The following is a 23,611-nucleotide window of genomic DNA, read 5'->3' as shown; positions in this document are numbered from 1 at the left end:
GAGCGTCTCAGAGATATATCTCCTCCCACATGGGGAGGGGCCTTGGCGAGAATCATCTCGCTGTCCGTCCCTCATTGGATTCTGTCCCTCCGGTTTTTATTATTATCCATTTTTCAGTTTAATTCAGAATGGGATTAAAATTAATTAAATTCAAATCAAGTGGAAGACCAAATAGGAACAGCCCTGCATTGGAGTCTTCAGAAGAAACCCAAAACAAGCAAAAAGCAAAGATGAAGTCATCAGGAGGAACCTGAATAGGATTCACATTTCAGCTGCTACTCCTCTATTCTCAAACCCATCCAGGCATTGCCAAATGAGCCTTATATTAAAAAAATAAAAGAATTAAAAAAAAATCCATATCAAAAAATTAAATAATTATGGCTGCCAGGCCATGTTTCCATTTAAATTTAAAAGATGTATTTCCCATCACCACGAGATCATAATTTTGAAGTTTCATGTCGATTGATTAAACTGTTCCAGAGAAAACCTTATTTAATATTTTCTTCAATCCATGTTGGTTGCCAAACCACATGACCTTTCAATTATTCCTGAACAAACTTGTACAACCATGGCTTGGGGAACATTTGTGTGAAGTTTCCGCTCGATTTTTCCAGCCATTCTGGAGAATATTTTTAATAGGTTTTCTGGTAAATCCAATTCGGCTGCCAAACCATGTGTTCCTAATAGATAGGTGGTTTTATGTGTAGAGTTTCACCTTGATCTGTTCAGCCATTTCTGAGAAGATTTTTATAGGTTTTTTTTTTTTTTAAGCAATCTGGTTGCTGAAGCACGTGACCGATGACGTCATCAAAAAAAATTTATTGACCATTTTATCCCGAGATGACCGTCAATTTTTCATGCTAATTGGATGTCGCATTCTACATGTGCAATTACGATATCATAATGAAGTCGCCAATGACATCATGAAAAAAAATCACATTCATTCCCCATGAGGAGTACTTGCAGTGTGCGAAGTTTCAATTTTTTCCTTGGTGTGGTTTCAGAGAAAGGTCCAAAGTTTTTCTGTTTTTCCAACATGGCTGCCACACCACATGCCCTATGAGTAGATGATAAGTGGGGTTTCTGGGACTTCCATTCAAATGAATGGGGGAAAAGGGAAAAACTTTCTGACTCAAGCCCCAAAAGCCCAAAATAGGAGACTGATTTTCTCCCCACCTATCCCCTTCCCTCCCATGCAAGCAAATGTAAAATTGAGACTTACTGATTAAAGCACTTCTTCCCTTTCATATTTTCATTCCACTCAAAGAGCGAACCAACGAATATTTGCCCATGTTCTACTTTAGGGAATAACTTAATTTTCCTTTTACATTCATTTTCATCGAGTATATTCACAAAGAATAACTTGGAACTTGGTTCTTGGTTTAAGTGTCTTTGTTGAGCAGAAATGAAATGATAAACTTCTCTTAATGCTCTTATTTGACCACCTCCTGAGCCACATATCATTTTGAGATTTACTAAATTGTTTTTCCATTGTTCAATTGATAATCATCAAAGTTTTCAGTCCATTCAAGGATATTTTTTTCTTTACATCCTCCAACTTATTTGTAATTAAATTTATCCGCTTATTTGTTTTATCTACTTTTACCCCGGTTATTTCTTCAATAAGACTTATTTGATATTTCTCACATTCTTTGTTTCCCATTTAAACACTAAGGCTGATTACATCTCCACTCTTTGGTTTGGTTATTGCTTGGTTCTATCATTTATAAATCAGTAAAAAGACGGCGGTAGCCTGTTAAAATCCCCAACCCAATATCTCAACATTTATACTTATAACCATGAGGGAGACGATTGATTCCATTCTCGAAAATATATCTTTTATCATCAAATGCTCCGAATACTTTCTTATTTATCTCTACTGTATATAATTGATGTTTGTAACTTCTTATTGTATTCATTTTTCTGTACTCTTCCTTCTTTAAGGTTAAACAGTTGTAATAATGTTTCAAGTTTATTGTGTCCTTGAATTTATTTTTCTTTATTCCCTTTAGCTTCTTATCACAGCTTTCAATGTTATTATTATTATCAATATACGTAAAAGCATAAGACTTTGATCTCAATCCTATAAATTCAATCATGACCTTCCCACCCAATTCATCTTTAAACTCACCAATAACCTTTTTATTCTTTGATGAAAACAACACATCACCTGACTTATAATTACTTGCATCATACATATCAATATTATCAATCATATCCTCATATACATTACTTGTCTTAATTTCTAATATAAAACTATCTGTATCCAAATATAACAGACACATTATCCTTATACTTTGATTTTAAATTCTTATAGTAATAGTCATGCATTAACGACTTTGACAAGTCAAGAATTGATGTTCCCATATAAATAGGTTTATCCATTTCAATACCCTCTTTTTTCAAATGAATAGCACAAAAGTTCTCTGAAAACACCTCTGCTCGTTCAAAACTTGGTCTATTAATTAACTTTGAAGCCTGTTTCCAAGATGTCGCAAGTCTTGTTTTGTCGATTCCTAACATATTCCATAGTCTTTCCAAATATAGTATTATTGATTAATTTATAAAAGTCCTTCTCAAAATCTGTTTTTGCTTCTGTTCTCCTTTTTGTATAAAAATCAATATACTTCTTTAACCAATGGCTTTGCTTAAATTTCAAAATCCAACAAATTTTCCTCACTCTCAACCCAGCAGATAAATATTGTCTCAAGTTCCTTTGATGCAAAACATAACTTTCTTTATCATTTAATGTAGTAAGTAGTTTTTCTGGAGATTCACCTTTTATATTAAATGACTGTTGGTAATCACTTAACCATTCTTTTCTTGGACTTTCTTTATCAGGGGCAAAAGGTAGGTCTTTATGTTTGTGATGAAGTTCTTCTGGATATTTTAAATCAACCTCAAAATAATATCCAACTTCAGCTTCATCCAATTATTTTTGAGATGAGACAACAATGTCTTGTAAAACTTTTTCATAATGTTTTTCTTTAACCCATTTAAGTTTTCCATAAGGTAAAGATTGAGACATAGCCCACCCATACAAATTGTGAGCATCATAATACATCAGGTAAGAGTTGTCCTCATTCCTATTATAATCAGGAAGACATTTGCTATTTGCTTTAGCATATCTCTTGGAACATACTTGAGATATTCCTCCTCTTTTAGCCTTCTCTATCATTAAAAGCATATCTATGTCACTGATTAATTCCAAATTTTGTTTTGTCATTTTTAGCATAGCACTCCAAGCCAAACCCGGGGCCATGTAATACTGAGCGGGGTCGAATCCATAAGAATTTTTTATTATGACAGACTGTTCTAAAAGTTTCAAACACATCAGCCAATAACAATACATCAGTTTTAAGATACAAATCATGATATTCTACAAGATTCTTTATATTAAACTTCTCCCAAACCTTTTTAGCTTGTGTATAATCTCTATTGAAAATATGAGTTTTATTCAACTTGCCATATAAACTTTCCCTTGAAGGAAGTTGTGTTTCTTTAAACTTCTCAAATGAATCCATGTACTAATGCAGATATATTTCCTTTTGTGAAAAGAGATCATTCTCTTCTTGATTTCAGAAATGTGATTTAAGATTCGGTAAGTTTTTAGTATTTGATGCTAAGTCGGATTATGGACTTGCCATAAACTTGTGTCAAGAAATCTGATATGGGTTATGGGGGATGTATGAATTGTTTTTGTGAATGAGATGTATTTTTGATGTGTTAGGAATGGCAGAAATATCTCCAGATGTCTTTTCAAGTTCAATTATAAATAGATGTGTGTCATAGTGAGCGTTGTTGTGAAGAAAGACAGGAATAAAGTTTGGGGGCTTGTAATCAAGATAACAATGGGAATGAGCTGGACCTCCATATTTTCCAGTAAGATGACAATGATCCCTAACTTTGACCTCTCCCTCAATTTTCTCCTCGCAAATATGACAGATACTGTTCTTTCTAAATTCCTTTTCTCTCCCTTTGTTAATGACTGGTTTTTAGGTTTCAACCATTATCTCTCTTAGTCTTATGCAGTCTTTTTTTCAATCGTCTTACAAACTCCTCTGAGGCATCTTCTCCTCGATAAAGTTCTAACTTGTTGTATTCATCACCAACAGATGATTTGATATAATCACAGAAACCACAAGGAGTATGTTTTTGATATTTATTTGTGTATGATTAATTTGGATTTGAAGAAACAGTATCTATCTTTTCAAGGATACTTTCAAGATCAGCATACATCACAAACGGATGTTTTATAGATTTGTAAAAATCTTTGAATGATATGTTTGACCCTGCTCTTGGGTAATTGATTACAGTTGATTTACGTTTACTACAATATTTCGAATGTTTATTTAATTGTTCTTTTGTGTGAAAGGAGTTGAGACATCTCTTGCAAGGATACGTTTTACATTTTCTCTTCTATAGTTATGATTTGGTTGATGTTGATAAATTTTTGATGAAAGCATAATGTGATATTTCCTTTGAAGTAAAGTAGAGAAGGTCATTGTGTGTTTCATCATTTTTATAGTTGTTTGAAATTTTTAATATCTGAACTTTGTTTCCGTTAATCCATATACAGTAACAGATAGATTATTCATTTTCTCAATTTAGGAATATCTCTCAATGACATTGGAAACTTTAAATCTTTAACATTTAATGTATTCTCGTATTTCTTATCACGTACAACCCTTTCAGGTATTCATTGTGGAGGACGTAAGTGAGCAAGAACAGACCATAGAAAACATTTATTATCTTTGTTTTGAATATTAACAACCACTTTCTAAAGTTTTATCTCTTTTGGTAAATCAATATAAGAAGAAGCTTGAAGAGGATCTGATTTTAAGATGTGTATATCTAAAAAGATTATTTTGTAATAGCAAATCCAGCACCTACTGCAGTGTTATCAACATCTTGTTATTGTCTCTGGAGTTCATCGTAAACATCACATCTTACAAAATCCTGAAATGATGAGATAAAGTGAGGTTTGTCCTCATATCGGGAGTAGTTTCATCGCATTCTCTTACTATATTCAATTTTTCTCCAATATAAAACTTAAAAGTTTTCATTTCACTTAATGTGTTTTTTAAATTATAGTTTCAATACTTTGTTTAACCATATCAATAGCTTCAATGATTGAAGATAGTCCAGGGTCTTGAAAGCGAAACAATCTTATTTTTATATGTCCTTTAAATGCCCCATCAGTGTTTTCAATGTAGAATTTAGTGGCACCTTCTCTTTCTTCATTGTTCTTGTGTTTGCGTGATAGAAAGTGTTTATTATAATTTTTTTAAACAATATCATTTTCACATCTTTCACAATGTTTTGTTTCTTGGTCAAGTGGAGATATTTATCTGAAAAGATTGAATGTGTGTTTGTTGGTCTGAAGGTGTTTTTTTATAACATTTATATTCATGATTACAAATATTGCAGTACATTGTCTTCACCATATTTATATAACAAAACTTTGCTTTGAATAAAATTTTCTTAATGAAAATTCCATTAAATTTATAGCTGAATCTGTGTTTAAAACCATTTTATCCTCCAACTTTTTTCACGTTATAAATACAATGTATCAAGACACAAAAGACAACTTTCAATCAATCTCTTCATTTGTAAAAGATACCGAGAAATATGTCGAAGATGTAAAATTGAATAAAGATAAATATAACAACGATTGTATAAAAACAGTTATGGTGAATCATATGAGTTCTTCAATTTCTTTCAGTGGAAAGGCTTTTATTATATCTGGAAGAACATCAATTAAAGTAACTCTAACAAAAGTTTCTCCTCTCCTTATGGTAATATATTCAAAACTCGAAAAAGAAATGAAACAAGAAAAAGTATTAAAAAAGAAAAACCTCATGGATGAAGCTAAAGAAAGAATAGATAAGACCATCTGGAATATGCAAGGAGAAATTTGTATTTTTTTTCAACAACTCTAAAGATGTAAATCCTGATGAACTAAACGATGTTAATATATCAGGTGAAATGACATTTCGTTCAATAGTAGTTAAGGACCATTTTAAAATTACCTTGAATATAAAAAACGTAGGAGTTGAATCTGTTAATGAAAAAAAGTATATAGATATAGATGGTAATGTTTTTTTCTACTAATTAAATATGAGTCATTATTCAACTGAAGATTTTGAAGATTATGAGAGTGATGATAGTATCTTTATTGGAACAGAAGACAGTTATGATACCGAAAGTTTGTGTTCAAACGATAGTTATGAAAGTAGTTTTATAGATTATGGTGAAAGCACCAATGAAAGTACTGAAGATGATACTGAAGATGAATTTTATTTGAAGTAAAGTTTTACTTTATAAATATGAATAGTTTACTAGATTTTGAGCCTCTTGAATTTCCTGATTCTCCACATGACAAATTTGAGAGTTGTCCTGCGTGTGAAAGGCGGGGATTAAACACAGAGTCAAAAGCCTTTTAACAATGTTTGTTCTGTGATTATCTTCTAATTAATGATAATAAAAAATATAAAAAGGAATATAATTCTTTGAGATTTACACCAAAAATGAATTACTTTACAAGATTGATTTGACAAATGGATGTAAAGTATGAGGGTGATAATACACCTTTTCTTATAAGAGAAGAGACTGAACAAATGACGGCCATGTTTTGTGGATTGATGATTTATATTATTAACAATTGTCATTTTCAGTGAAATATCAATACAAGATATTGAATAAATAAAATAATGGTTATCTTGAAATGAAACCTGAACTTCGGATATGGCATAGTTTCCAAAAAAGCCAAGAAAAAATTAAATAACCTGTTTTCCAAATATATAAATGAATGATTTTTTACCCATTTGGGAAAATAAGATAAAATTTAACAACCTTAAAAATCTTCCTTATTCATTAAGATGTCTCATAGTTGGTTCAAGCGGATGTGGAAAAACCTACTTACTTTTAAAGATGCTACTTACTCCCAACTTTTTAGATTAAGATAATTTAGTAATTTTCGCAAAGTCAAGTTTTCAACCTGAGTATCAACTACTCTCACAAGGTTTGAGTGCTGGTCTTCAAAAAGAAGATATAATCGGTTTATTTAAACTTCAAAACAAACTAAATGATTACAACATTGAAGATATAATACAACTATTTTGTGATACAAAGATGTATAAAAAGAAATCAAACCCGATAACTTGTATTCTTCGTGATAATACAGATGATATACCTTCTCCCCAAGATTTGGATTAATCAAAAAAGAACCTCGTTATCTTTGATGATTGTATTAATGAGAGAAACGAAATGGTAATGGATAGCTACTACACAAGACGGAGACATTCTTCTTGTAATTGTATTTATCTTTGTCAATCATACTTTCAACTCCCTCATCGCTCAATAAGAAACAATGCTAATACTTTTATTTTCTTCAAGTTAAATTCAATAGATATAAACAATTTTTGGAGAGACAATTGTTCTACATTATGAAGTAAAAAGGAATTTGGGGATTATATGAATCACACGACTGAAAAATATAAATATATTGTTGTGAAACAAGATGAGATATTCAAAGCTATATTTTTTTATTTTATAAACAATTACATATATAAATGACAACTATTATTATAAATGTTGTGGGTAAATCTGTTTCTGGAAAAACGTTCATAAATCAAGGTTCTTGTCTTGTACAAATGAGAATATTTTAAATTTGTTTAAAGAGCACCGTGTGGTTCATATTGTATCAACAACAATGAGAGCAATAAGACCTGGAGAAGTCGAAGGTGAAGATTATTACTATATTTTAGTCGAGGAACATATGCGATTGAGGAATGAAAGTCAAATATTTGAAGAGGTTTCCCTTGGTACAACAATTTGTTTGTACAACAACAATCAGAATTCACAGTTCCAATTAAAATAAAATTTTATAAAGAAGGACGTATTGTTTGTATGAGAATACAACATTGGGGATATGATATGAATGATTTAGGGTATAATTGGTCATTTAAAATAAACCTCGAAGACCTGAATAATTAAATGAGTCTCATAAGGAAGAATATTATCCACTTGGTGCCGAGAATGAGGTTTGTGGAAGCACGATTAGCAAACAACAAATAAATGAATTTAATAAGGGTAAAATCAGTGATGGTTTTGCCATCTATATTCATATTTTGGCACGCCCATTTTTTTGGTCCATCATCAGATTTTTTTCATCCATGCATGATTTCATCCATGCATGAAATTTCATCCATGCATGAAATTAAACAAGCTTTGACATATATAGTAATGATATTGTTGTCTTCCTTAAGAGGCCCCCCAAAATTCGTTTTGATGATTATGGTAGTTAAAGTTATATTAATATTTCGGCATGCCCCTTTTTTTTGTTCCACCATCAGATTTTTGTTACTGCATGAAATTAAACAAGCTTTGACATATATAGTAATGATATTATTGTCTTCCTTAAGAGGCCCCTCAAAATTCGTTTTGATGATTATGGTAGTTAAACCTTATTTATATCTATATTAATATGTTGGCACGCCCCTTTTTTTGTTCCACCATCAGATTTTTGTTACTGCATGAAATTAAACAAGCTTTGACATATATAGTAATGATATTATTGTCTTCCTTAAGAGTCCCCTCAAAATTCGTTTTGATGATTATGGTAGTTAAACCTTATTTATATCTATATTAATATGTTGGCACGCCCCTTTTTTTGTTCCACCATCAGATTTTTGTTACTGCATGAAATTAAACAAGCTTTGACATATATAATAATGATATTATTGTCTTCCTTAAGAGGCCCCTCAAAATTCGTTTTGATGATTATGGTAGTTGAACAGTTCAAAAACTCCATTTGCAAAATGGGAGGAATTTTTGCACAAAAAAGAAATAAAAATGTTTCCCATTTTTTTAGAGGACCACTAAGATGAGTTCGGCTCATGGAATCACGCTCCATTTGGGGAGAAAACAGTTGAGTTCATACCTGACGAATTTGTATTTTCCATGTGTCGTAGTTGCTTCACAAAACCATGACTTTCTGACGAAGTACAAAGTATTTCTTTGCTTTTTTATACATGGTTGCCATTTTGAAATTTTCATCGACCGATACCCGCTGCCCAGCTGGACCAACTGCCAGCAAAGTATCGCCCGGTCAGTTACAGTTAAACCCAAAATCATGATCATCGTTTTAGTGAGGAGGTGAGTACTGACAGTGTACTTGAGTCTTTTCCGGGTGGGTGCGGGATTGAGCACGTGCACATAAAAATCTCGGGTCTCCGCATAGTGGCGTACAGGCTTAAGTTGTACTTTTGTTTACTACTGTAGAAAATCACAGAACCATCCGCTCGACATGCTGTTAACAGTTTCGGAATCAGCTAAATTCTACAACATATGAATATGTAGACGAAACTGATCCGGCCAGCTAAAATCTACAAGATATGAATATGTAGACGAAACTGATCCGGCCTTTTGGATCACTTTAAAGTAGGGTGCCCTGTAATTTTAATGCGCTCTATGGATCCTCCAGAACTCACGAATGGTACACGTTGTGTCGTCACTAAACTACGTGGTAATGTCATCGAAGTGGAGCTACTGCGGGACAGTCGAAGGAGAAAACCTGAATGATAATCAATGGATAAAAATGATATAATATATTGTTTAATATATATTCATGCTATCTGTCTTTTACCATATGTTGCCAGTGACGCCCGTCGAAGACGGGCAACTTTACTAGTAGTTTATATTATGAAAACACAAAGAACAGGATTATATATAATAAGTAAGGGAATACAAACTGATTTAACTATGGGACGATGGGGAGGTATTTCCTGTCATTATATTTATCTGTCATATATTTCTGATGAAGAAATGACAGCAAGAAGGCTTCAAGAAAATTATCATTTCTGTGTCCAAGCATACCTTCAAGAAAAGGGTATTCGGTATTTTAATAAATACGTTGTACAACATAAGAATGGGGTATTTTCAATAAAAGATTGGCTTTATACTGATGTTAATAAACCAACAACTTTGGTTTAACTAAAATGTTAAAGAATTAAAAAATTTTAAAGTTAGGAAAACACAAGGCTCTTTTAGAAAATCAGAAGAAATTTTGTTGGTTTCCTGTTGTAAAAAAATTATTTTGGATGCAGGAATAACAAGAATTCCTGATGAATATATGTATGATATTCTATGGGGTGAAAGTGGTTCAAGGGTCGTTGGGGATGAGGAAGGAGTTGAAGAAACTGAGAAGAGAGAGAAGGAGGCAAGGGAGAAAAGAGAGAATGAGAAGGAGGAGAAGGAGAAGAGAGAGAAGGAGGCAAGGGAGAACAGATAGAAGGAGGCAAGGGAGAAGAGAGAAAAGGAGGAAAGAGAGAGGGAATGAATAAATATAAAAATATGGAAACCAGTGAGATTTTAAAAAGATTGAAGGTATTACAGAAAATAAATCAATCTCAATGCACTGAGGAGGAAAACACCAGGAACCTGGTGCATTGATGATGATGTGGCTTGAAGGGAATGCCAAACAGGTTTCATTTTTATATCTACCTCTATCCTCTCAAAAGAAGTGTTGCAGTTTTTTGTTGTTAATGAGGAATTGGCAACATCCTGGGATTGCGTTTTTAAAAACAGACATGAGTCGAGGCTCATGGAAAAGTTTTGAGAGAGAGAGAGAGAGAGAGAGAGAGAGAGAGAGAGAGAGAGAGAGAGAGAGAGAGAGAGAGAGAGAGAGAGAGAGAGAGAGAGAGAGAGATAGATAGATATGCTCTCACAGCTTACTGAGACGAGCGGGTTGATGAACACTCCCACACAGGGTAGTGCCGTATGTAAAATGATAAAGTAGATTTTCTATTGACAAAGAGAGCTTGTTGATGATTATACCAAGAACAAGATTGGTGTCAGAGGGATACATTGAGCGACGCTGGCATCTGGAAAGAATGCAATCTGGAGGAACGCAGACGGAATGTTCGAGTGAACCCAGGATGGAATCCCTGGATACCATCAGTTAATTGTTTGGAAAATAGTTTCACAAACATCACAATGTTCTTTTTATCATAATTTTAATATCTCCTATTCATGAAATGGTGTATGTGTGTGTGTGTGCACGTGTGCGTGTGCGCGTGTGTGCGTGCATGCGCACGCATCCTTTCTTGTTGAAAGGATGTTTATCAGGGTTCAGATTTATCTTCAATAGCACCTTATCATGTATGAATTAAGTGAGATGTTTGAGAAGTTTGCACAATCCCCTTTTACAGGCACGACTCATGCAGCGCACACACGCACCTGACACAAAATGAGAAAGAGCCATGAAAATATGTGATTAGAAACTGTAAGAGGAGCTTTTGTGAAGGAAAGAGCAGAAACAAAGTGGAATGATGTTGAATCCACGGCAGGGAATCATATTAGGTGATGATCTGAGGATGTGCTCGTAATATATACTCTGCTTGCCCCACCGCCACCCTCTGTCTGCCTTCCTTCCCCTCACTATCCTCCATTTTCACTACCCTCTCTCTCTGCCATGGACTATCCTTGCCCACTGCTCTCCCTTCCTGTAATACTTTCACGGCACACCCCCACTATCGCTATCCCCCACCGCCTTCTCCCTACATCATGAGCCTCAGGTTCTAATGGTAGCACGAACAGGTCAACTCAATTCAAACGAATTTTTATCCTCTCTCCTTGTCTGCCCATTTATTGGCTGCCTGTTTCCCTCTGCCTCACTGTTAGTGTGTTGACCCCTCATCATCCATCATCCAATTCTTCTGTAACACTCAAACATTGTTTAGAACATTTGTCTCTCCCTCTCTTACTCTCTCACCACAGACACGTCGGTGATCTTTCTGTTTTCTACCGTCTCCTCTCCGGCCTCGCCCTCCCCCCCCCATATTTCTGTAGGGTGCTCAATGTCCACTAGCAACCCCCTTCTGGTAAAACTACCAAATCACGAATCACTGCTCACCTTCACTCTTTCATTCCTCTTTTTTTTTTGGTACTGTTGGTACTGTTTGAATTGTTTAAGCAATGCCTTTAAAATCACTTATTTTGGAGTACCTCACTGTGTAGAACTTGAGTAATATTTACCTGGTCCTGATGATTAATCTCAGTCCCCAAGCCTCCCCCAAGTCCCTCAATTCTCTCAAGCTTGATCATGCTTATATGTGACAAGAAATCATAAACAAGAGCAAGAATTGCTTTGCAATACGTGTCCCCTACTGATGTGATGTTGTCCAAGTCCAAAAAGGACATAACTGTGAAAAATTGATGAAACACCCTGAAACTCGAACTTGTTCTGTAACATCATCATCAAACAATGTATCGAGTTTCAGGTGAATATATGCGAAAGGGTATGGGAAAAAAGTCAAAAACCACGGGTGAGACGGTCAGGCAGAGAGGAAACCTCTCGTCCCTTTGGTGAAACCAGTAGGGGATCAATCAATCATAAACTCTTGCACCGAATGAAGAACCAGTCTTGTCGGTGAAGGCTGGTACCGGTCTCCATTGGCGGGACAGGTACAGCAATGGATGAAATCAATGGAACATTGATGGAGGCATGTTGTCTGCCCTGGGAAGCAAGGAGAGGCCGACGTTTTGGAGTTTTGCTCCGATGAAGGGTTAACGCCCCCAAAACCTGAGCTTCTCCTTACTTTCCACTGCGGTGAGCATACCTCAATCAACTTCCTGTAGATTCCATCCATCCTTACCACCAAATCACTGGTTCACAATGTGCATATCAGAAAGTAAAGGGGAACAAAGTGGTGAAGATGTTTTGGAGTGAGAAAAACAACGAAAGGCGCCATGAAGAGTGGAGGGGGCAATTGTCCATACCGGTACATTGGGTTTCATGCAATCGGCCATCTTTAATTAACAGTTGCTGGTTCACGGTGGAAGGCGAAGCAACACAAAGACAGGAGCGAGAGCAACGTGAAACAGATTTAACGAGTGCTGTGTGCTGCCAGACACCTTCAAGAAACAAATGGACACAGACAAGGCCGACTTGGCACGTCATCCCCAGCAGCGTCGTCAGCAATATGTCAGGGTCAGAGTGTTTGGAGCCGAGAGAATTGGTGACAACGATAAGCCTTGAAATATCCAGCAACGACAGATTCCATTACGCTCTGGGGCGCCTTGATTGATGTTTGTGCTTCTCACGGCAAATGATCTTCACTGTTTCAACCAAAACTATGTTTGTCCTTCTCCAGGCCCCTATCTTCCTAGATAAACCAACACAGTATTACCATAACACTACTTCGTGCACACCTACCTCCCCTCCCACTGCTCACCTTCCTGGATAAGCCAATGGATGTAAATGAACACTCATTTTACTCCGCACGCATTACACATCATGTGCAGCAAATTTCACCTCCCTGCACCTTGTATTTGTTGTTATTTAAATCAAATTAATTAATTTATAAAAAAAAAACCTTCTCTGCACCACCCTGGAGTCCCAGGTTGCAAGTCAGCATTTCCAATTCCAATAGAAGAGATGTAATTATTATTCTTTTATGAACAAATTGTTTGTTGAGTTTTTGTTTATCCTGAAAAAATAGACAGCAGTGATCACGGTCATGTTCTTTTTTTTTTCTAATGGAGTTCATTATAAAGTGTTGTTTTTGTTTTGTAACTTGACCGAAGTTCACCTTCGTTCTTTCCCACAGCTCCCTCGGCCTTGCCAAAGCTGCCCTGGAAGCCATCAGCGGGTTCAATCTCTTCGGCAATCAGGTGGGATTGTGCACGTCCCTCATCCCACTCGCACGAAGAGTTAATTAACTTACAGAAACTCGATGGGTTTGGAATTGCTCATCCCAAAATCGAGGGAAAAGTTCTTATCATGCTGATTGACTATGCAATGTATGCAAATATATTTTTTGTGCATGTGCAAAGTTCCATAGATTTGTCATGTGCACAGTAGTGTGTCGTCTTGCAACACACATGTCAGAAATTCACGAGACAACCTGTACAGAGCACAAGATTTCCTGAGATTTTCAACAATAACGAAGTCCACATATCGTCCGTATCGCTGAGGTTGCGCAGCAAAAGAGCTGTTAATGATGTGAAACAAACAAATAAAATACCATTTACCACGTTTCAGATTTGTTTCAGATTTGTTTCAGATTTACCATTTCATCCTCGTTTCAGATTTGATGATTCCCACATCAGGACACTGGGAACAAACAACCTTATGACGCGTGAGCCCAACCAGTTGTAGTGTCCAACACCCTTTCCTTTCATTCTCCAGGGTTGTTCGTGGTCGGTCATTTTCGTCGATACAGATGCTCACAACCGCAACCGACAGACTTTCACATCGCTGCTTCCAAGGGAGTCGAGATCGCATGTAAGACACCCGTGTCACACCTGTTTTACTCCCTGTAGTTTATTTACATGCACAATTGTGACATCTGCACACTGACTGCTCCCAACACTGTGCACCTGACCCACACAATGCTGCTCCATTATGTAATTTCATTGTTACCATTAGGGTATCATGGGTGGACAGGTCGTGTAGATATCGATGGACTATGCAACTTTATCGGTCTCTCTTGCTCTGCCAAAAATGCAAGTTCAGTGCTGTCAATGCAGTCTCATGGCAAAGATTGCACTGGGTGGTTTGCCTTTGCCTTGCCAGTGGTAGTCAGGGCAGGGATTTTTTTTTTTGGCCTGTTGAGAGTTCCTGTGGTTACTCGTCTCCTCTACTCTACTCAGAAAGGATACCGTGGGATCTTGAACATTTATCAACTAATGCTAGCGGCTGGGACTCCCTGAACTTAATATCCATCGGAGGGACGGTGCACTCTGACATAATGCCTTGTCTGCCAAGCATGACTTGGACAATGTTTAGACTGGTCGGGAATCTAACCCAGTCTGTACAAGTCAAAGATAGATGTGCTTCCTCTGCACCATCATGTCAGACAGTTTCCAGTTGTCACAAACCAACATACCTCTGCCTGTGTAAATATGTATATGTATGTGTGTGTGATTATTGGCTAAAATCAAATGTGGAAATTACAACTTGAACATTGCAAATGTTGGTAAAATAGAAACGTTTTCGATAATAGTTTATTTTCCGTTTTCCTCTTCAAAAGGTCGGATCGTAACAAGCTTATAATTCACTTCGAACTTCAGTTTGAAAAGAAAAGTGAAATCTTTACCGCTATAAGTAACGCCATAGTCAGGCAAACGTCACAAAAGGGAGCCACAGCCAGCTCAAATTAATTACGTCATCCGTCAACTGCACTCTGAGGCTTTCCTTCCATAATCCGGATTAGCCTCGGATTGGTTTTTACAGGAACCTGAGATGACTTTATCCTCTCGGAGCACTGCTCACCCGGTCTTATCGAAGTGTCACACCTGCTCTGTCCCTCAGATGGAAATTCAACTGGGGAGTCATCTGCTAGTCAGTGGACATTAAAGATTCAGGCTGTCCTTCGTGAAGAGCAGGCGACCAATCACCGGCACCCTGAACAGGTTACAAATTCCTGTCTGGACTACACTACAGGTCGCAAAGGGTCTGGCCTTTCTTGGAGGTGGTTCACGTGTTACATGTGAACGGCCCTCTTCGGATACAAAGTTAATTTTATGCATTTGTAGATTTAAGTCAGCACAACAGCTACCTAACAGGCAAATGACACTCAAGCGCTACCTCTGTCTATGGAAGTTTATCTGTTGTAGTGAAGACAGGGCCTTTTCCAACCCAGGTTCACAACGGCACTAGGTCAGAGTACATGAATGGCCAATGCATGAATGCGTTTCTGCCTCCAATACGTCATCAGCACGGAGCAGCAGCTGCACCCCTTACCCGCCCACGATCTCCTGATAGTGAGAATGTAAAGAGCCTTATCAGGTAGCACTCGAGTAGTGTTTTCCCATTGAGTGATGGCACAATGAAGTTGGAGTGCTGACTTGCATGATCTTTTCCCACCTGTCTTTTAAAACCGCCTTTGGTTCATCGTGATAGACGATCACACCTGTAATGTTTTGCCTCGATCTGTTGAGCCGTTACAGAGAATGTTTTTGAAGGTTTTATGTTAAAAAAAATATGGCTGCCAAACTACATGACAGATGATGATATCATCATTTCTTTCCCCAATAATAATTTAGCCCGAGATGACCCTCATAAATGTTCATACTGATCGGATAAAGCGTTTGATATATGCATTTATGATGTCATAATGAAGCCACATACAATATGATATCATCCTTGTTTCCCATGGGGAGTATTTCACATATGCCAAGTTTCAATTTTTTTTTTCCATGGAGCTGTTTCGGAGCTGCAAAGGTGCGAAGTCTTTCATTTTTTTCCAAAATGGCTGCCACAACACGTGACCTAGACACCATAGTTATCAGAAAAACATTCTACACGAGTAATCGCATCCATGGTTAAAATTTTGTGAAATTTCGATGGTGAAAACAAAACCATGCCGCCCCGCTTCACGACAACCCCGCTTCGATCCGACACCTGACCCACGACGTCCTCTTTATCAAATCAAGTTCAGAATGGGTGGCCGATCACGTCGTTGGAGTTTTGCGTTGATCAGATGAGGGGTTTTTTTTGTCCAACATGACTGCGAGACCAGGTGACCGATGATGTTGAAATTTTCAACAAATATTCCCCATGCCGAGTCGACCATATTAAAAAATACGTTATTTCTCTGAAACCACTTCGCCTTTCGATGGGAGGCTTTGCAGTGATGATCCACTACTGTTGCTGCAAATATTTTATTTAACAATGACCTCATCAGTCACATGATGTGGCAGCCACGTTGGTTTTAAGGAAATAATTAAACTATTATTTGGCTGAAACCGTTTGACCTTTCAATACTATACTTTGCAGCTATGATCCACTACTTTTGCTGCATACGTTTGACTTTAAAATAATGTCTTCATTCATGTACCATGGCAGCCACATTGGTTTCAAGGGAAATTTTTAAAAAATATGATTTTGGAAACCGCTATCGCGATCGATGCGAAACTTTGCAGTTGTGATCCACTGCCGTTGCTCCATGTAACGCAACATGTTTCACATTGATCTGTTAAGTAGTTTTGGAGAAAATGGTTTTTTTATTTTTGTTATTCAAACTAACATGGCTGCCAAACAACGCGACCTATGGCATTGAAGGACTCTGCCCACGATATAGTAGAGGGTCATGTGTGTGATGTTTCATTTCGATCAGATAGGGTTCGTTTTTCTATCCAATATGGCTGCCACACCACGTGACCTATGATGTCGTCATTTCCACACTGGATGCAGCTATGTTGTTGGATGATAGTGAATTTTGCTTCGATCAGATAAGTGGTTCCAGAGAATACATTATTTAATATTTTTCTTCAATCCAATGTGGCTGATGAACCACGTGACCTCAATTAATCTTTGTCACCTTAGTATCTCCAAGGCATGGTGAATAAGTGTGTTAAGTTTCCCCTCAATCTGTCCAGCCATTCTGGAGAAGAAATTTTTTGAAGGTTTTCGGATAAATCCAAGATATCTGCCAGACCATGTGACCCATGACGTCATAGTTATTAAACTTTATTCAACAAGTCCATCGTTTATGTGCAGTTTCACTTCAATCTTTAAAGTGGCTCTGGAGAAGATTTCTTCCCTTTATTTATTTATTTATTTTTAACCAATATGGCTGCCAAACCACATGGCCGATTGTCATAAAATAAATTTCTGTCAACCAATCGACCCCGAGATGAACCTCACATTTTCATACTGATCGAATGCAGCGTTCTTCATGTCAAATTTTGACCGGGATTACACTTCACCGATGATGTCCTAGTCAAATCACTCTTATTCCCCATGCAGAGTAGTTGCCAGATGCCAAGTTTCAATTTTTTCTCTGTTGCAGTTTGGGGGATAAAGAGGTCCAAAGTTTTTCCATTTCTCCAACATGGCTGCTACTCCACGTGACCTATGACGTCATAATTATCAGTAAAGCATCCTGCATGAGTAGTCACATCTATGGTGAAAATATTGAGTCAATCGGATAAGCGGTTGCAGAGAAAGCAGAGAAAATTCACATGGACATACGGATGGAGGACAACCCAAAAACATAATGTCACCGGCTTCTTTGTCACTGGAGGGCTGACTCAAATACCTCCACCACCTAAAGTGGACGTTTGGTATGTTTTCACCCCTGCTTGTGACTTGGCAAAAAAATAATTTGCCAAGTATGTTGATCTGTTCGGTTAGTTTGTTTTTCTGTCAGCTCGCCTACAGCCCAAACCGCTCAACTGATCATTCTGAAACTTTTGCAGATTGAAAGTAATGTCCCTGCGACAATTGGACGATGGTCGACGCAAAGTCAACATTGGCCAAATTTCTAAACTCCTCAATTTTCATGCGATTGACTTAAAGTTTGAAGAGGATTTGCATATCAGGTCACTGAATTTACTACCAATAATTTTTGTGGTCAACATATGCCAAAAGGTCAACATCGGCCAGATGTCAACAACTTAGGTGGGATTTCTAAAATCCTCAATTTTCATGCGATTGACTTGAAATTTGAACAGAATTTGCAAATCAGGTCATTGAATTCAACCACCAATGATTTTTGAGGTCAAATCAGCCAAGTGTTTTTTTTTTAATTGAGAGATGGGGCCAAAAACAATGTATATATCATGATATCTCAAAAAGCTGTGCTCAATTTATAACAAAACTAGGTGGATGAGTTGGTTCGGTGACAAGAACAAGCCAATCAGATTTTGTTTCAGATCCAGTGTATCAGTGGGATACAAAAAATAAACTGCCTGGTGGAGGTATGCACTCGACCGAGTGCCGTTCTACTTTGTTCTGTTTTGCCAAGTGTCACCCTATGAGTGATTTTTTTCATCTGTTTGTTCGTCTTTCTGTCTGTGAGCAGAATATCTCAAAAAGTTAGGGACTGATTTGGACAAAACTTGGTGGAAAGGTTGGTTGTGTGTTATGGATGAATCAATTCGATTCTGTTGAAGATCAGGATCCAGGTCCAGGTACTATAATTTTTTATGTGATTCTTCACCATTGAGATATGGGGCCAAAACAATAAATAGCATGATATCTCAAAAAGTTATGGGTGAGTTATGACATGACTTAGTGGATGATTTGGTTAGATGACATGAACAAGCCGATTATATTTTGGTTTTGATCCGGATCCGGATCCAGATCCAGATCCGGCCGATCAGTAGGCTACAAAAACTAAACTGTACAGCCTGACGGAGGTATGAGCCCGACCTATGCCATTGTAGTTACTGATGTAACTTTTTGCTTTCTCATTTAGCAAAAGCAAAATGACCTTTTTTGGTGATCTTTGACCTAAAAGGCCATGTTTGCTGTCTTATAATATGTTGTCTTTGTACACTGTAATTAATCCTCTCCTTCCTCCTCCAATCTCAGAACACTGATGCAGCTTTGCTCCCATGTTGTGGATACCCAGCCTTTGCTGTTGATGATGAAACCCTGCGTTCTCAAACATTAGGTAAGGTTGTACGGAAACTGAGAAGACGTTTTGGCTTCAAACGTTTTCTACGTGATGGCTACCGCACACCTTTGGAGGATTCCAGCCGCAGACACTACAAGCCTGCAGAGATCAAGGTTTGTCTGTCCATAAGCCTTCCATTATGTCTGCATGTCTGGTTGCCTCTGCGACTTTGTCCTCGTGGTGTCCAAGCTGATTATGTGGGAAATATACACTGGTAATGAGATGAACACAACATGCAAGTTGCTCATTCTTACTCATTCGATTAACATGGTGATCCTTTGATCACATCGCCTGATGATTGATCGACCCCACAGCTTTGTGATTTATTGACCCAACGGCCTGATGATTTATCGACCCCACAGCCTGGTGATTGATCACGACAAGGCCTGATGGTTGGTCGACCGTATGGCCCAGTGATTGATCCATAACACGCACAGCCCGGTGATCGATCGATCACTTGTACGGCCTGGTGATCGATCGATCACTTGTACAGCCCGGTGATCGATCGATCACTTGTACAGCCTGGCGATCAATCTATATCGTATGCACGGACCGGCGATCGATCGATCCATATGGTATGCACGGCCAGGTGATCGATAAATTGATCCATATCGCATGCCATGGCCTGGCAATCGATTGTTCCATACCGCATGCCATGATCCAGCGATCGATCGATCCACATCGCATGCCACGGCCCGGCGATCGATCCATATTGCATGCCACAACCCGGCAATCGATAAATATCGCATGCCACGGCCTGGCAATTGATCGTTCCATACCGCATGCCATGACCCGGCGATCGATCGATCCACATCGCATGCCACGGCCCGGCGATCGATCCATATCGCATGCCACGGCCCGGCGATCGATCCATATCACATGCCACGGCCCGGCGATCGATCCATATCGCATGCCACGGCCCGGCGATAGATCCATATCGCATGCCACGGCCCGGCGATCGATCCATATCGCATGCCACGGCCCGGCGGTCGATCCATATCGCATGCCACGGCCCGGCGATCGATCCAAATCGCATGCCACGGCCCGGCGATCGATCCATATCGCATGCCACGGCCCGGCGATCGATCCATATCGCATGCCACGGCCCGGCGATCGATCCATATAGCATGCCACGGCCCGGTGATCGATCCATATCGCATGCCATGGCCCGGTGATTGATTGATTGATTGATACATTATACTGCCCCATGAATGATGCATCACATGGCCCCGGTGATCAATTAATCCCATGGCCTACACGACATTGAGTTTATGAAGCACTAGCTGGGATACTCTGCATTGCCCGGTGCTGTTCTCATCCTGTTGACATTTTGAAGAAATCAATTTTTTTTTCTCTATTTGTTGTGGGGGCTTAAAATACTTCCTTGCACCCACTAAGAACTGGCGTTGGTGTCATTTAATATAACTTTTCACATCGCTACAAAGGCTTAGGCACTATAGAACAATTAAGAAACAAAATGCAGCCTTTTTTTCAAAAGTAACATTTTTTTCTTTCCTCAAACAGTCCCCTGCACTCACTGATGAACCTCTAAAAATTTGACGAATATCTGTTTGGCCATCTCAGAGAAAAATGGCGACACACAGACACACAAACAGACAAACATTTCTTTTATAGTATCGACTACATCTGGGACATGTACATTTCACAATCATGAAAACGCAGAAACACAGTGAGGAATGTTGTGTACAATGCCGCATCATTGTTGGCCATTTGATCGAATAAAGTTCAGGCAATGTCACTTTTGATGAAACGCCATAAAGGATGTCAGCGGAGGATATCCTAAGGGCACAAATGTTTCTGTTTTTGGAATAAAGTCCATTTGGATGAAAATATTGGTGAACTCTCCTTTGTTATTTTAATTAATTAATTCAAATTTGGGGTTGCTCATTGATTAACCACCATGTACGGTAATCCCTGTGACATTGACTTGTTTTTACATTCTCTTCTCATTCCTGGAACCCACAGTCTGAGGGGTGAATGTTTAGATTACTCGCTAACCCCAAGAAATGAATGAATGCATGATTCAGTTAATTCCTGGTATTTGCTTGTTATTTATCCATCTTCAAAGCATGATGTTGGCTTAATGGTTTAGGTGGCTGGCTTAAGATCTTAAGGTCCTGAGTTTGAGCCCCTGTGGTACCATCGTTGACATAACACCAGATGGGTTGACTCAGCTTGCAGTTATCCCTCTGTGCTTGGCAAAATGAGTACCAGCTTACTGGGAAGAATGAGCCATTCCTATTTGATTATCCTGCATCAGAGTGGTAACCCATCCAGTTTGTGCCCCTGAGCAAGCCAAAGAAAAACTGCTTTGGCAGCCCTATGTGTCTGAAGATGCAAATTGAGTGGTTCTTGTTCTTCTATCCATCTTTATTCATTCTCTATGCTTATTAAAGGAAAGCTTTTGACCTTTCTCAAACGCTAACCTGTCACTTCGCTGAAGGATTTAATCAAAACATAGTTTGTTGCACTTAGCAAACTTATTGCATGTCCATTTGTGGCTCTCATCGCCTGCTCTCATCTCATATGGTGCATGCAATGACGTCACAATGCTTGAGCACTTTGGTCGAGTGCATGAGCAAAAACAAACTTTAGGGTTCTTATGAATGGAAAAAAAAAATAACAGTGGTGAAACTTCACACAAAATGCAAACAATTACTTAGCCTGTGGTCAATCGATCATGATATTTAGCATACATGGTTATGTGACTATTTGATTTTTTTTTTCTTTTTGAACAATGATAAGCCACAGTATACCTTGGTTAGATTTGCAGAGAGGAAATAATCACAATCATTCATCTGGGAAAATGAAACGAATAAGGAATTACTGTCTAATTCAAAACAAGAATGATAACTTGATCTCGAACAAAATACGCATAACGTGCATTTGAAAATCACAAACACAATGTAACTTCTTCTAGAATGATGAGCTATTCTTGCTAGTCGTGTCAAAAGGGAGGGTTTGACCTAGTAATGTGTTCCATTTCTCAAAGTCGCAATATTCACTCGCTTATGCTCACTCATATTTCTCCTTTTCAAACTGGAACACATTACTTCGTCAAACACTTCCCTTTTGACACTACTTCCCTGCCAGGGGCTGGGGGCTTCACCTTCCTTTCATATCATCATTTCTTCACCAAATTGAGTCGTCAAACAGAGATCCTATAAATATTTGTTTATGTTTTATCCTCAGGAATAACAATTTATTCATCAATAAAAAAAAGGTGGCGGTCGCCCGTTAAAACCCCCAACCCCATTTTTATTGATACTTATGCTTTTAAACCGATAATGTAATGTATTTATTCCATCACTCATTGTACATGTTTTTTTCATCAAATGCTGTTAGAGCTTTCTTACTTACAGTCTCTGAGAATATTTCAAGTTTATAATTTCGTCATAAGATTCTTCTCTCCATCATCATCTTTTCTCTTCCATATACATTCAATGTAAAGTTCATGGTATTATTTAATACACTCTTCTTTATACCTTTAAGTTTCTTTTCACATTTGAATTCATTTGATCCTCGAGTTAAGTATTTATTATCATATGCCTTTGACCTTACACCTACAAATTCACTTATTATCTTTTCACCTAAATCATCTTTAAATTTACCAATGATCTTTTTATTCTCATTCGAAAAGAGTGGGTTATCAGGATCATAAATATCTTCATCTTCTTTTATATCCTTATAAACATCATCTGTAGCTAATATCCAGGCTTTCAATGACAACTTGGATGCTGCTGTCCTGTCTGTGCCTGTTTGTGGTGAGGATGTTGAGGTCGTGGAGAGATTCACTTACATTGGCAGTGATATTCATGTCTCTGCCGGCTGTGAGTCAGAGGTCAACAGACGTCTGGGTCGGGCCTAGGGAGTCATGGATTCACTGGATAATGGGGTGTGGCGCTGCCGGTACCTGTGTGGGAGGACGAAAGTCCGAGTCTTTGGGTCCTTGGTGCTTCCAGTCTTGCTCTATTGATGTGTGACTTCCTTTCCGGCAAGGCGATCTCAGACAGCGGCAATACTCCCCTCCGACCCCACGACATGACACGAATCGCCCACTCCGAAATTGGCACGCGAATCGTCCTGCAATAACCCCCCGGGCGACCGGCCAATGGTCCCGCATGCCTGCTCGGGCGTTTGACCAGCGCCGATCAACGTGCTCGCTCCGCACGTGCCAA

General features: G+C 38.1%; 1 protein-coding gene across 2 annotated transcripts in view; it reads left to right on the top strand.

Moving 5' to 3' along the window:
* LOC147024066 (phosphorylase b kinase regulatory subunit beta-like) overlaps window positions 1-23,611 on the top strand; it is a 165,463-nt gene that overhangs the window by 51,957 nt on the left and 89,895 nt on the right. For both annotated transcript variants that reach the window (XM_085890238.1, XM_085890237.1), the window contains exons 8-10: window positions 13,614-13,677; window positions 14,195-14,290; window positions 19,328-19,525. In XM_085890238.1, the coding sequence (XP_085746364.1) occupies window positions 13,614-13,677; window positions 14,195-14,290; window positions 19,328-19,525 (358 nt within the window). The remainder of the gene's footprint in view (window positions 1-13,613; window positions 13,678-14,194; window positions 14,291-19,327; window positions 19,526-23,611) is intronic.

Source organism: Eptatretus burgeri, chromosome 7, assembly GCF_056783735.1.
Source record: "Eptatretus burgeri isolate ZD-2024b chromosome 7, Ebu_testis_v1, whole genome shotgun sequence".
In the NCBI taxonomy this organism is placed as follows: domain Eukaryota; kingdom Metazoa; phylum Chordata; class Myxini; order Myxiniformes; family Myxinidae; genus Eptatretus; species Eptatretus burgeri.
The sequence above is the reverse complement of the archived record's forward strand: the minus strand, read 5'-3'. Positions and strand labels throughout refer to the sequence as shown.